This window comes from Engraulis encrasicolus, chromosome 4 (assembly GCF_034702125.1).
Source record: "Engraulis encrasicolus isolate BLACKSEA-1 chromosome 4, IST_EnEncr_1.0, whole genome shotgun sequence".
NCBI classification, from domain to species: domain Eukaryota; kingdom Metazoa; phylum Chordata; class Actinopteri; order Clupeiformes; family Engraulidae; genus Engraulis; species Engraulis encrasicolus.
The window spans coordinates 41,380,008-41,395,007 of record NC_085860.1 but is presented as its reverse complement, the minus strand read 5'-3'; the positions used below and the strand labels follow the sequence as shown (position 1 = coordinate 41,395,007).

The 15,000-nt window shown below is 45.4% G+C and overlaps 1 protein-coding gene across 1 annotated transcript in view; it reads right to left on the bottom strand.

Moving 5' to 3' along the window:
* The window catches only part of pard6a (par-6 family cell polarity regulator alpha), a 56,539-nt gene extending 42,312 nt beyond the window's left edge, over positions 1-14,227 (bottom strand). The window contains exons 1-2 of the mRNA XM_063197434.1: positions 14,017-14,227; positions 1,290-1,509 (exon numbers count right to left, since the gene is read on the bottom strand). Of these exons, the coding sequence (XP_063053504.1) occupies positions 1,290-1,509; positions 14,017-14,079 (283 nt within the window). The 5' untranslated portion in view covers positions 14,080-14,227. The remainder of the gene's footprint in view (positions 1-1,289; positions 1,510-14,016) is intronic.
* Between the last annotated feature and the right edge of the window lie 773 nt (positions 14,228-15,000).

The following is a 15,000-nucleotide window of genomic DNA, read 5'->3' as shown; positions in this document are numbered from 1 at the left end:
TCTTATTGTCACCCAATGGTAATGACCAAGTCTTAATCAGTTAATTAAGACTCTGCATTGTCATAGCAATGTTTTAAGATGTAGTTGAGTGTTTTCAGCAAAGAGAAAATAGACCCATCGACAGGCATATCTGCAGTAAGAGAATATCATATTGCCAGAGATTGCTTTTTTAAATCGCGATTAGGCATGGGTGATAGAACTTCAAATCATCTACTGCTACCAACTCTACGGAACAACACGCTGCTGAAGAGAAGCAGCTAGCCAGTCTAGTAGGACTTCAACAGCACCGCCCGCCACTTCTCAATGTCACCTCTGTGTTTGTTGGGAGGACATATTTCTGAGACAGATCACCCATGTGTGTTTTCATAGCGCATGCCAGTCATGCGTCACGTCATGCCATGCCTGGTAGCCATGGCTGCCGTGCCGTGGTGGAACAATGAGGAGGCTCACGGGCAACTCAACTCGCTCGCTCGCTGACTGCAGTCAAACCAGCTGCTGGGTTTTTCCTCCCCCTTGTCCTCCGCTCAGCCTGAAACCACGCAGCTCTGTGGCTCCTGCAGTAATGCACGGTACTGGTGATTAAGTCCTTCAGCAGTCCTCTCTGAATACCTCATCAGCACCAAGGGCTCTTCAACACAGCTAGAGCCACAGTCTTAGCTGCACAATAAACCCAGGGTCAGCTCAACACAAATTAACTTGCTGTTGGGCTACTGTAAATACTGTCGGGTTCTCCTATGAATGAAATTCTGCCGTGAAGAGGCTTCTGCCACTTGCTGCTTCAAATGGCAGCCTGACCTAGCCTGTGTCCTTATCCTTTAAACACCATACCTCTCAACTGGCCTACTTTCACAGTAAAGAATTGCACAGTAAAGAAGTGCACAGGCTCTGTTATAACGGCATTGTCACCAAAAAGGGTAATGCCCAAGTCTTAGTTGGTTACCTAAGACTCCCTGCATTGTCATACTCATAGTAATCAGTTCACACTGCTTGATTCACCTTGTGCCCTGATGAAGGCCCTGTAGCGGTCCGAAACATGTTGGCAGTGGCAGTATTTTTAATTATTTAAGTTCAAACATGAACTAGCCTTGTTAATAAAGCGGTTTTATCTAAGAAGAGTGCCTTGGCGTCCTGCCTTTTTTTGATACTCATAGTAATGTTGTAGTTGAGTTGATGTACATGTAGCTGCAGTTGAGTAGTTGTAGTTGAGTCTTTTCAAAAGAGTGAATAGCGTAATTGAGAGTGTAGTGTAATGTAATTCATTGCAACTGTGTAAAGTGACGCCGCCCTACCTCTCCTCGTGATGATGATTCGGAGCAGCGGATTGGCCGAGGTCACGGCCTTGTGGAAGTTGTCGTCGTTGTTGATTGGCAGCAGGTCGCCGTGGACGTCAGCGTATCCTAGCAGCAGGTCGACTCCGGGGATGCGGTGCACCGTCTGCAGCAGCTTGTAGAACTCCTCGAAGCCGCCATTGCTCCGCTTCAGGGCGAAGCGACGGTACTCCGCCTCGAACTGTAACACACATGGACCTCATTTTATATACAGTACAGCACACTCTTGGTCTTCAAAACAAAGGCCTGCGGGCCAAATCCGCACCCAGGCAAGGCAAACATTTGGACCGCCATGAAGTCAGAACAAATGAAAACACAAATGTGTGTGATTTTCGATCAGTAAATCACAGTTAGATCTTAAGCTACCAGTCTCATAACAGACATTAACAAGAGGGGAAAACGGAAAAGCGAAAATCTGTTCTCTGTCCAGACATCTAACTTGTTTCTCATTGGGTTGGGGCGTTGGTTTGGCCCGCAGCCTCACTTGCTCTACATAATTTGGCCCTTGGAGAAAAATAATTGGAGACCACTGCAGTAAACACAGTACCTATACAGTGTATCCAGTCCACCCCGAACTCCAACACAGCAGAAACTCATCCTACGCTATATAATAAAGAACTATCTTAATTATGCTTATAGTCTGCAAATATATACAGTACATATGATAAAATACATACACACAAAGGGCTTGTGCTTCTTATTATTAATATGCTTTACAGCTAACATGTTATATAGGAACTCATTTTGTACATATAGGCTACATACACACATGCAGCGTCATTCTACTTATATAATACTCCGCCTTAAACTGCAGCATAGAGGGAAGAACTCATATTCATGCTATACAATATTAATGTGTGCATACTGCTGATGCTCAGCCTCAAACTGCAAAACAGAGTATTGCTAATTTGTTATACACACTGCCGGCACTCAACATCAAATTACAAAAAAACACACAGTGAACTCATATTAATCATACACATACTGTGTAATGCTAATATCATACAGCAGTGTCTGCTTCAGAGAGAAACGCCGGTACTCTCCCTAACCACAGAGAGAACTCACATTAATCATACATTTACAGGTATGATTAATATATTATGTACACAGTGCTGATAGTCTGCCTCAAATAGCAACACAGAGAACTCATATAAATTATACATACGATATGCTTATGTTGTATACATACAGAGATTGTTTAGAAACCATCTCTGATACATATAACTAAAAATAATCTAATGATAATAATAATAAAAATAATAATATATACGTAGCTATAGTTTATAATAACGCATGATGGCACCGATAGTCTGCCTCAAAACTGCAATACAGAGGACTCATCCTAATCATACATAAAGTAGATGTACATTATGATCAGAATTGGTCAAGTTACTCAAAAACTGTAATGCATTACTGATTACATGTTACTGTCTTTTCAACGTAATCCGTTCCATTACATCATTACAAGGTTGTCATGACCAACTCTGAATTTGCTACTCAATAGGCTACGGGAGCAGCCGTGACCAAGTGGTTGCGCAGATGGGCTTTAGATCAAAGGGTTGTAGGTTTGAAGCCCTACCACACTCCATGGCTGAGGTGTCCTTGAGAAAGGCCCCTAACCCAATACTGCTCCAGGGAGTGTAACCAATACCCTGTAAGTACCTGTAAATTTGGCATCAGTTAAGTGAAATGTAATGTAATGATACTTAGTATTATGATGCTGCTGAAGGCTTTAGGTAATGTAGTGTTGTTATGATGTTAGGGCTGTGCAATATATCAAATTTATGTTGTGATATCAATATTGCTGTCAAACGATATCAAATTTCATAATATCGAGTTGAAACAATATTTTTGTCATTTGTCTATAATGCCAAAAGGTAGGCCTAGGTTACGGTAAGCGCAATATATTGCCCTCCACTCGAACCATTGTGAGCACAGAGCAGACTTGCTACCCAACACTCATGCACAACACCACTGTGTGTTTCTCGAGTCCTCTCCGCTCATACTGCTGACGGGAGGGAAGATTGTGAATTGTTTAGCACAATTACACGTCTTTAAAAGAAATATAATCTAAAAAAAACGTGATATCAATATTGACTGAAATAATCATGATATTGATTTTTTGCATAATGGAGCAGCCATTGACAGTAAATAGAATGGACGCCAACTCAACGCTATTTGCCATTCAACGCTTTGAAGCCAGATTTGGGAACATTCCAACTTACATTCCACCTTAGCAACGCCAAACGCAGGTGCTGATTGGACAACAACAAGACTTCTAACGGTCAATCAAACCATGTTCTGATGCTCATTGGTCAATTTAACTTTTAATATCTCTCTAAAACAAAACATCACCACAAAAAATCACCACCCTGGTAAGTTGGAGAGCAAGGGGACCTACTAGTTGAGCGAAAAATTATCCCCCTGGAGTGGCATTTAAGGGAGATACAGGGTTTTATGTCTCTCATAGGAATGAATGGGATTTGGCCATTTTTTGGTCTTTTTGGGTCCAACCTTGGCTCCAACTTGGCTTCAACAATGAGATAGAATTTTGGCCTCCATTCTATTTACTCTCAATGGGAGCAGCCCTATGTTGAGTGTTATCAGCAAAGAGTGAATAGGCCCGTCGACAGGCACATCTGCACTGGAGGCCTGAACTTACAAAGCGCCAAACCCTGAACAGCAGCACAGACAGAGGACTCATTGTACTGACATACAGACATACATACAATGTCCTCATGCTACTTACACAGCGTCATTCATTATGTCATCTGACTCTTGTATATTCATTAAGCGTACTCATGCTCCTAATGCATATTAAAAACCATCTTAATCAGCATACTGTATATGTACGCATTAGGGCTGTAACGATACACTCAACTCACGATTCGGTTCGTATCACGATTTTTGACCTACGATTCGATACACCCCACGATTTCTGAAATGTATCTCCACTGAAGTTTGGAAACTCTATCACATCAAATCATAAGGTTGTTTTTGGACTAATGGGTAATAAAACTTTGAAAAGGCGTATCACGATACTGCCTCCTTGTATCACGATACAGTATCATGACTCTGTGTATCGCGATTTCTCGGTTCGATACAATATCGTTACAGCCCTAGTACGCATGTTATTACCTCATCTCACGCATACATATAGACAGGGCCGCTGACAGCTTTGATTGGGCCCAGGACCAAGACATCTGAAAGGACCACAAACCCAATCAATATGTAATGAGGATACAATTCTGGGCCCCCTCTCTCCCTGGGCCAGGGACAAGTGACCCCTTTGTCAGCTTCCCTGCATATAGAAGGCTGATCTTCTGACTCAGGACTATAAATAGCATCATTTCCCAAGACCTCATACATACATACATACAGCATGTTATGCATAAGAAGCCCAGTCAGCATGATTACCAAACAACACCTTAATCAAGCTGTTACACCACAACCCAAAGGAACTCAGCCCCATACAAACTGTTATGGAGAACCGTTACTTAACCCAAATACTGTAGTGGCAAAACAATGGCTTTCAATGGTAAGGGTTTTAATGCAGTTGAAATAAAAGCTTATGGTCCAATGGTCATTAAGCCGTCTGTACAAAAGACTGCTTTCAGAGAACATCTTATGTAAGATTTTGGAGCGTTTTCAGAGACCCGCTGAGGGCTGAATTTGGCCTGCGGGCCCCAAATTGGACAGCTCTGATATATAGTGAAATACAAGAGTGGGTGATACAGTAATACGTATATATAAGGATGCATGATACACATTTTTTCACTTCCGATCTGATCCTAATACCAAAATTTTGATATCTGCCAATACTGATACTACTCCGATCCAATATCAAAACCACATATATGCATGTACAGTATGTCAACATGAGCTAGACCCAAGTAGGCTAAATGGTCAGAAAAGGAAGTCAGTAGAATAGGAAACCAATTAAGTAAAAAGTAAGAAGTAAAAAAGTAACAATCCCATCCTAAAAACAAATATGCAACTGTAATGATTTCAAAATTGACATCTGGCTTGACGCTACCGTGGCGCTAACGGTAAGGCACTCATCTACTACGCGGCCGACCCAGGTTCGATTCCGACCCGGGCCCTTTGCCACCCTTCCCCGTCTCTCTCTCCCAACTCTTTCCTGTCAAAACCTTCACTGTCCTGTCTCATATAAATAAAAATAAAGGCTTGAAATGCCCCCAAAAATACTTTAAAAAAAAATACGCCTGGCTCAAGGTGATTATTGAAAATTTTGGGAAAATTCCAATCCAATCCGATCTCTGAATAATGTTTAATGTTGATATTGGCACTCGATACTGATACAGTATCGGATCGTCCCCATCCCTCATTATATAGAGCATGAAATGTAGCAGAGAGTTCCTATACTCTATGTAGTTAGCAGTATATAGAGTGAAATGCAGCGGTGGTGCCTATAGTAGCCTATATACTGTAAGAGTGAAATGCAGTGGTGGTGCCTATAGTAGCCTATATACTGTAAGAGTGTAATGCAGCAGTGGTGCCTATAGTAGCCTATATACTGTAAGAGTGTAATGCAGCAGTGGTGCCTATAGTAGCCTATATACTGTAAGAGTGTAATGCAGCAGTGGGTGTGTACACCGGTGGTTTTCAAAGTGGGGGGCGCGAACCCCGTGAGGGAGTGCAAGAGGGGACCGCAGCAGTTTGTCAGGAAAGTATAGCAAAACAAAATACATAATTGAATAAATCATAACGAATATACACCAAAATAAACAAAGCCAAACGATATTCCCAATAGCTGAGAACTGCATTATAACAGCCTAATGTACTGCATCTCTGAACATTGGCTGGAATCTACCGGTATATGGGAGGGCATCTTGCCATGGTTAAGTCTGGTCTACACTACAGTACAGTATATAAGAGTGAAATGCAGTGGTGTTGGGTACAGTATGTAAGAGTGAAGTGCAGTGATGGTGGTTACACTATAGTATATACAAGTGAAATGCAGTGGTGGTGGTTACACTATATAGTATATAGAGAATGCAGTGGTGTTGGGTACACTATAGTATATAAGAGTGCAGTGGTGGTGGTTACACTATAGTATATAAGAGTGAAGTGGTGGTGGTTACACTATAGTATATAAGAGTGAAGTGCAGTGGTGGTGGGTACACTATAGTATATAATAATGCAGTGGTGGTAGTTACACTATAGTATATAAGAGTGAAGTGGTGGTGGTTACACTATAGTCAGAGATTCTTTAAGTATATAGAGATATGCCAATGTAATAGGTTTCTATGGGCTCCTAACATGACCAGGTTCCGGTCAGCCTAAAGGGGCGTGTCATAATACTCCTAGCATCGAGTATAACAGTCCTTAGGTCTGCCTAGGTCTGCCTAAAGGGGGATTCCCCCCCCACCCCCCTTGCAATAATAGAACCCGGAAACAATGGGCCAATGGAACCCCTCTCTCTCTCTACTCTCTCTACTATAAGAGTGAAGTGCAGTGGTGGTGGTTACACTATAGTATATAGAGAATGCAGTGGTGTTGGGTACACTATAGTATATAAGAGTGAAGTGCAGTGGTGGTGGTTACACTATAGTATATAAGAGTGAAGTGCAGTGATTATGTGTACACTATAGTATATAAGAATGCAGTGGTGGTGGTTACACTATAGTATATAAGAATGCAGTGGTGGTGGTTACACTATAGTATATAAGAATGCAGTGGTGGTGGTTACACTATAGTATATAAGAGTGAAGTGGTGGTGGGAACACTATAGTATATAAGAATGCAGTGATGGTGTGTACACTATAGTATATAGAGAATCCAGTGGTGGTGCCCTGGGCCACACTATTAACCTCCCTGAGAGTCTCCATCCGCTGCCATTCACACGCCAGCTAGAGGGCAGCCCACTAAATCACTCAATGCAGCTTGTAAATGTGCTCATCACTGCCTTCTCACACAGCCATTCCCTTCTTTGTATTTCTCCCTCTCTCTCCCTCTCTTTCTCTCTCCATCACTCCTTATATTTTCCTCTCCTCACTCTCTCCTTTTCTCTCTAACAGCCACTTTCTGTCCATTTGTGTCTTCCTTCCTCTCCTCTCTCATTCTCTCTTCGCCTCCCTTCCTCCTCTCAGAACCTCTCCCCCTCTCTCTCGCGCTCTCTCTCTCCCTCCCTCTATCTCTTACCATCACTCACTTTTCCTGCTCTCTCCTTCTCTCACACAAACCACTTTCTCTACTTATCTCATTCCGTAACCACCCTCCCTCTCACAGTTTATCTCTTCCTCTCTTCCTGTTTTCTTCTTTCTTCTCTCTATCCCCCTCCCCCCCCCCCTCCCAATTCTCTCTCTCTCTACAGAGTGCTATATTCTCAACACGAGCCTCCTCTTCCTGCGTGGCGTGTAGCAGCAGAGAGAGTAGAGAGAGAGAGGTTCCATTGGCCCATTGTTTCCGGGTTTTATTATTGGGGGGGAAATCCCCCTTTAGGCAGACCTAGGCAGACCTGAGGACTGTTCTATTCAATGCTAGGAGCATTATGACACGCCCCTTTAGGCAGACCGGAACCTGGTCATGTTAGGTGCCCATAGAAACCTATTATGTTGGCATATCTCTATACTTAAAGAATCTCTGGTAGCATCTTGAGCTGATATATAAGACACAGAGGCAGGCAGCATTTCCTTATCCTGTATTGACCCTGTGAGGTTGTTATGCTGCGCGTGTCCTCAGCGTCCACTCTCTCTGGCCAGCGCAGCCTTCTCAGAAGACTAATGGACGCTGGACACTAGCGTAGCGTAGAGGGATGTTGGGATGCGGGCGTTGTAGCAGGAAGCTGAAGGGCCTGACATGCCACGTAGCCAAGATAGAGACTGGAGAAAGGGCTCACAGCTCAGACAGCTGTGCTGTGCTGTGCTGTGCTGTGCGGTGCGGTGCGGTGCGGTGCGGTGCTGTGCGGTGCGGTGCGGTGCGGTGCTGTGCTGTGCTGTGCTGTGCTGTGCTGTGCTGGGTAGTGTGGTGCTGTGCTGTGCTGTGCTGTGCTGTGCTGGGTAGTGTGGTGCTGTGCTGTGTTAGGCAGTGCGGTGCTGCGCCGTGCGGTGCTGTGCTGTTCCGTTCCATTCCATGCTGTGCTGTGCTGTTCTGCTGTGCTAGTCTATGCTGTGTGTTGTGCTGTGTTGTGCTGTGTTGTGCTGCGCAGTACTGCTCTGTGTGCTGCACTGCACTGTGTTGTGCTGTTCTAGGCTGTGCTGTGCTGTGCTCTGATATGCCGTTCTGTCCTTTGCTGTACCATACTGCTCTGTGCTGTGCTGTGTTGTGTCTAAAGGCCAATGAGTGTTGAACAATGACAGAGGGATACATCGCTACATCCCTTATCTAGCGTACACACAGCAGCGAGCGAGCGAGAGAGAGAGAGAGAGAGAGAGAGAGAGAGAGAGAGAGAGAGAGAGAGAGACAGGTTCCTTTGTCTGACCTTTGTTGATGAGGAAGCTGACCTGGGAAGTAATGGGCACTTACTTCCTCAGATGTCCCTCCCAGTCACACACACACACACACACACAAACACACACACACACACACACACACACACACACACACACACATTAACATGCGCCGACAACACGCAATGAATAACACACACACACCAACGACAACACATAACACACACCTGCAACACAACACAAAACAGCACACCACAACACAACATCAGCACACAAGATATAAACACACACACAAGCACACACCTACGTAGAGCACACATCGACACACATCAATACACACCAAAATCACACACCAAAAAAACAACAGCGCACACATCACACAGCAGCGCAGAACAGAAGAGGACCATAGCCTTCAACACAAACACTGAGACACACCAACGCACACAAACACTCGAGGACACACACAGAGATAGTGGCCTGGAACAAAGCGAAATGAAAACATTACAGCTGTAATGTGTGTCCAGGGTATAGAGGGGAAATTAGGGCGATGCACGCTATGCTACAGACACACACACACACACAATAACACACACACACACACACACACACACACACACACACACACACACACACACACACACACACACACACACAATGCTACAGACAGGTCCGATTGAAGGCATTTACCCCTCTTTACCCCTGCAAAGTATTGAGGAGGGCCCCCCTCAAGAAAGATTTTGACTGCAGTATCATTACAGCTTTCAGACAGTCAATGCTTTTCTGGAGGTTTCACCTCACTCACAAAGTTGCCAGTGCTGTCATTTGAATACAAAATACATACCGTCATTACCGGGCAGAGGCGTTTAGCTGGGGGCCCTAGCCAATTTTCTAGTTTGCTTGCCTGTCTGTGCAAGCCTGGCTACAAAGTATCAGCACCAGGGCCGCTGACAGCTCTGGACAGACCCAGGACAACATTGTCCAGGAGGCCTCTTCATTCAACACATACAATCAGGGCTCCTAATTAACACCAGCCAAATGTCCAAATGCTAGTGAAAAATCAATTTGCCTGGTAGAACAGACCAACTTATGAGCCACATTAATGAGTGTGTGTTTGGCTTCTAACCACTTTGGCTGGTGATGAAAAAAGTAAATTTAGGGCACTGCACACAATGTAATGGGGCCCAATTCTTGGCCCTCTCTCACAGGGCCCAAGACAACTGAACCCTTTGTCCTCCCCGGTCGGCTGTAGGGCCATGCTCGGCCTCGGAGAGCTTCGCACCCTCTGTGTCTCTGATAACGATGAGCAGTCAAAACAGCCGACGGTCCGGGACAGTGGGCGGGGACTGAGGACGAGTAATACAAGTCATCTTGGCAGCTCGGCCGCATGATAAGAAAGAGACCTGTTGTTCTCACGAACGCTGTTTACTTTCCAGTGGTTTCCAACGCACACACTCAAACACACACACACCGACTTACACTAGTCTTCGCACACATACACACTGACTCCGACACACACTCGCGCCACTCTTCTCTTCTTTGCTGCTGCTAGTCTTGTCTGCCTTTTCGAGTTGCCATTGTATCCCCCTGGCTCTGACTTGTGAAGCTCAACTGAGTACAAGACAAGACATAACAGGCTACAGACACATCTTTGATTTCATTAGTGCTGCGCCGCCTCGCCTCTATTCAGTGCAGTTACACTGAGAGACAGAGGCAGCTCTCTTCAGCTCTCTTTTCTTCTCTTCTCTTCTGCTTTCTTCTCTTCTCTTCACTTCTCTCCTCTTCAGTTATCTTCTCTTCAGTGCTTTATTCAAGTGTTTGGGTATTTACAAGCCTGTACATACAAGGCCATCTACAGTATGCAAGATAAAGCTTTAACTTATGACCCTATTTGAAAAAAAAAGCTTTTTAAAGCTTTAACGGAAGACCCTGGAGACCTTCTTAGATGTTTTGTTGTAACAACATGTAATAACTATGTATGCAATACATCATTCTGGAAGATATTATGCTAAATGATACAATGAAGTTTGTTTACAACACCAAATCTCATAAAAGCATGCCATTTTAAAGAACTGGTCTGGTAGCCAAACTAGCTAAAGTTAAAGCCAATTTCTGCAGAGTTGTAACCAGCAACACTGTAACACAGGAATGCCGCTCTTCTCCATCCTCCCCTGTCCTCCTCTCTCCCTCTCTGTCCCCCGTCCTCCCCAAAACCCCTCTCTCCCCATCCTCCTCTTACTCACTTTCTTGTCTTGCCCATCCACTCCTCTTTCCCATCTCTCACTCTCTTCGCCCCTCCTCATCTCTTCTACCTCCTCCTCCTCTTCCCCATCCTTCTCTCCCTCTCTGGCCTTCTCCTCCTCTCCCCTCTCCTCCCCTCCTCCACTCCCACGGCATGCATTACAGGCCTTCAGACCCTCCTCATCTGCCCTCCTACAGTATGCTCAGCAGTCTCCCCCTACACACACACACACACACACACACACACACACACAGACACACACACACACACACACACACACACACACAGACACACACACACACACACCCTGACACTACCAGTCTCCCCTGCACACCCGCTCAACTCTGACCACATCAGCAGGAGGGAGGGTGGGAGGTAGAGAGAGAGAGAGAGGAAGGGAGAGAGGGAGAGAGGGTGGGAGAGAGTGAACGAGAGGGAGACAGAAAAGGAGAGAGGGGGGGAAGGTATCATGCAGAAGCTGTCCAGCTTGTTACAAAAGTTGAACATGGTGGAGAGCCTTTATCTCCGCTTATCTCCACAGCCCTGACGCTGACTTCACTCCACTCCTGTGCGTCACACTTGTCTCTGGCCCAAACCACCTCAGGAATCTGTGGGCATTCTCTCATATCTCTATATTCTTAGGCTTTGTAAAGTCAAGCGAAGTGACGGAAAAGAAAACAAACACTTCTCTTCAGAAAAGTAACTGTAACGTTTTAGTCGTCTAGCAGCAGTCAGTGCGGACTGTAGCATAGCATCACAACTGCAACAATCTGACACAACTTGACAGTGAGAGACTTGGAACGGCTGCTGTGTTCACCAGCTGACTCCCTTCAAGGAATTTTTCTTCAGTCTTCAGTGTCAACACAGGAGGAGACGTCTAAGTCCACAGGGCAGTCGGCTACTTTGCCCTGAGATGTTTCATATCCAGAGGTGTCAAAAGTAAACGTAAAAGTACATGTACTAGTACAACATGATATTACACACAACACTACCACATGATATTACATAGCTGTTACACCATTTACTCCATTGTACCTAATGAGGTGGACAGACTGTGTTGTTACTGAAAAACACTATACTCTAAGAAGTACCCACCACAAATTTGATTCAACCAGGTAGTTGATCACAAGACAAGTACACAGGTCTATTGGTTATTCAAATAAGTCAACAGTGTTGAAAGGAAATCATTTCTTTTTATACTTTTACTTTTACTTTTGACACCTCAGTTCATTCCTTATCCACGTCCAAAGCATTGGAAGCGTAAAACTGACAGCCTGAAATGTAAAAGTGTGTTGCGGCCTCCTCACTCCCATCTGTATGGAATTCCCCTGGCATGAGTAAGGCGCTGCTGAGCTGAAGGCAGAGGACTGAGGAGGTATCTATCTATCTATCTATCTATCTATCTATCTATCTATCTATCTATCTATCTATCTATCTATCTATCTATCTGCTTTTGTGAGTGACCCTGAAACCCTTCCTGTGAGTTGCTCGGTGTGCAGTGAAATGAAGTGGATCACTGCGGTGAGTCAAAAATGAGTGTACGAGGTCCTCATTCAAGACTCATGAGCGGATAATTGAGCACTATGGAGCGAGGGCTTCAGTCAATGAATTCAAGACTAGCAAGAGCACTTGGCTCCAAAGCTGAGAGAAACCAAAACATACAGGGTGACCATGAGAGAGAGGAGAGCACTCCTGAGTATACAGACCATGCAGGCCACGGAGGACACTGCCCATACGCACAGAGCGCCTTTGATGAGGTCTGTTTGAGGAAGCATTTACAACACAAACTCAATTTCCCACCTCAATTTTCAAAGAGAGCCTGCGGAACAAGGCTCTTCCTATTTCTGTTTATTGGAAACAGGATTTAGCCATCTCACACTGAAAGTTTTTTTTTCCTTCCTCTTACTAACCCATTCCAGGGTTTTACACGTTGCCATTTAACGCTTCGCTGCATTCCAAGCGCAGTGATGGCTGGGGTGTATATATGGCAGCTTGTGGTCTGGGTTGTTTCCTTGTAGGACTTGAAGCGGACAGCATGATTGGAGCAGCAGGCTGTAGCTTAAAGCCAAAACAACAATTAGGTTTTGTGTTGTGGGCAGTGAATTTGTTTGATGACAGATGAGGCCATATTGGGATCATGACAAGGCTTCAAAAGGACTACTACAATCACTGGTACAGAATTGAGAAACTCTGTGTAGCCTACAAGGCTTTTGGGGAGGGGGACGGATACACTCCCAGATTAATGAAACACGGTGGGATGCCTCCTCCTCTCTCATCATCACAGACACAACCCGGAGCACTGTGGTACCACACACAGTCACAGACACAGTCCTCCTGCTGGTCCATGTTTTTGATCCACCAAATCGAATGTGACAGCAAAAGGCGGTGGCGTGATTCCTTAAGTTTTAAAGGGACGCTTTGCTTGTGGCATTCCGGTGAATCAGAACACGTCACTGCACAGCTATGACCACACTCGACTCGACTCTGAAAAGGAAATGTCGCTCTAGGTCAAAATTCCTTCTGATGACAATTATGAGCTAAGATTGGCTTGTTGCACAACCATTTATTCGACGAAGCCCATACATCATTAATCGCTAGCCACCCTAAAGCTATACGCGCGCCCTACAGACTGCAGCGCAGAGATGCAATAACATCTGATCATAATAACAAACCGGAGGCTGGGACCGGGGAGAGCGCGCGCTCCCCGCATCCAGAGGAGGAGAGTAGCCTACGACACGACCTGCCAGGATCCACCGGACAGGACACCGTCCAGGCTCTGCCTCGCTTCCAGGACGTGCCGACACATACAAATGCGAGATCAGCACCATCAGCGCTTCCCGCTCCAGATGGATTAGTTCATTTGGAAAATACAAGCTCGGATGGGCTGAGAAACGCAGCGCTGGGTTTGCGAACATCGTGTATGTTAGCGCTCAAGCAATGATAGGCTATTTATGTGGCACCTGCCCTTGCGCCTCTGAATGCGGCTCTCTCTATACTACCAATCGATCTAAATTTACAATTGATCTCGGCGACTTACTTTGCTCTTCACCTCCACCAGATTGTCGGTATTTTTCAGAGGCGTCCTGTGATTCCTTGACATGTTCGCTGTGTATTCCCAAAGGGCGTTGTGTGCCCGGGATTCCCTGGATGCAGATTCGGCCAGGCAGGCGGCCAGTCGGTTTGTCAGCACGCTTGGTAGTAGTAAAGTGTCAGTCGGAGGCTCTCCTCTCTCCTCAATCCGCAGTGCCGCTCGTGTAGTACCAACTGATCCGTGTCAGACGTTTCTCCTGACAATGGGCGGGGCGTGCCTGCCTCAATAACAATGACGTTGCTGGACACACCCCTAGAGGGCGTGGTATCGCGGGATTACAGTAATACAGCGCCGTTGCCGTGGCGATTAGGTGTGTAGCAGGTGGACCAATGCACCTGAGTCATGCTCTAAATTTGTCAATAGATATTTTTAAAAATAAAACACGCTGGGACTTGTGACATCATGCTATGTGTGGATTTTCATGTGTCACTGCTGTGGGAAAGGAGGAGGAGAGGAAATGGGAAAAGTTAGCACATTTCCAGCTATTGTAGATCTGCCAAACATTTGCTGCGTTAACAGTGATGATGTAACACCATGTGACAGTCTGTGGCGGCATTAGGAAAGCTGGTGTCTCTCTCTCACACACACACACACGCACACACGTACGCACGCGCACGCGCACACACACACACACACACACAAACGAATAAAAAATGTTGGAGAGATCCCATGCACCCCACTTGTCTGCATCTTCTTGTCGGTCAAAATATTCCACTGGACTGGAGAAGCGCCTCTTAGCCTCTCACAGCCATCGCATGCCAAGTAGCCCTGCTCAGTGTCACGGTCCTCAAGCAGCCCTGCTCAGTGTCACAATCCTCAAGGTTAATTATCTGTGTGACATGCCTTTTGCCCTTTAACTTGACTCTCTCTTCTCTTATCTTCTGCTCAATTCTGTCCTCCTCTCCTCTTCCCCCCTTCTCCCTCTCTCAT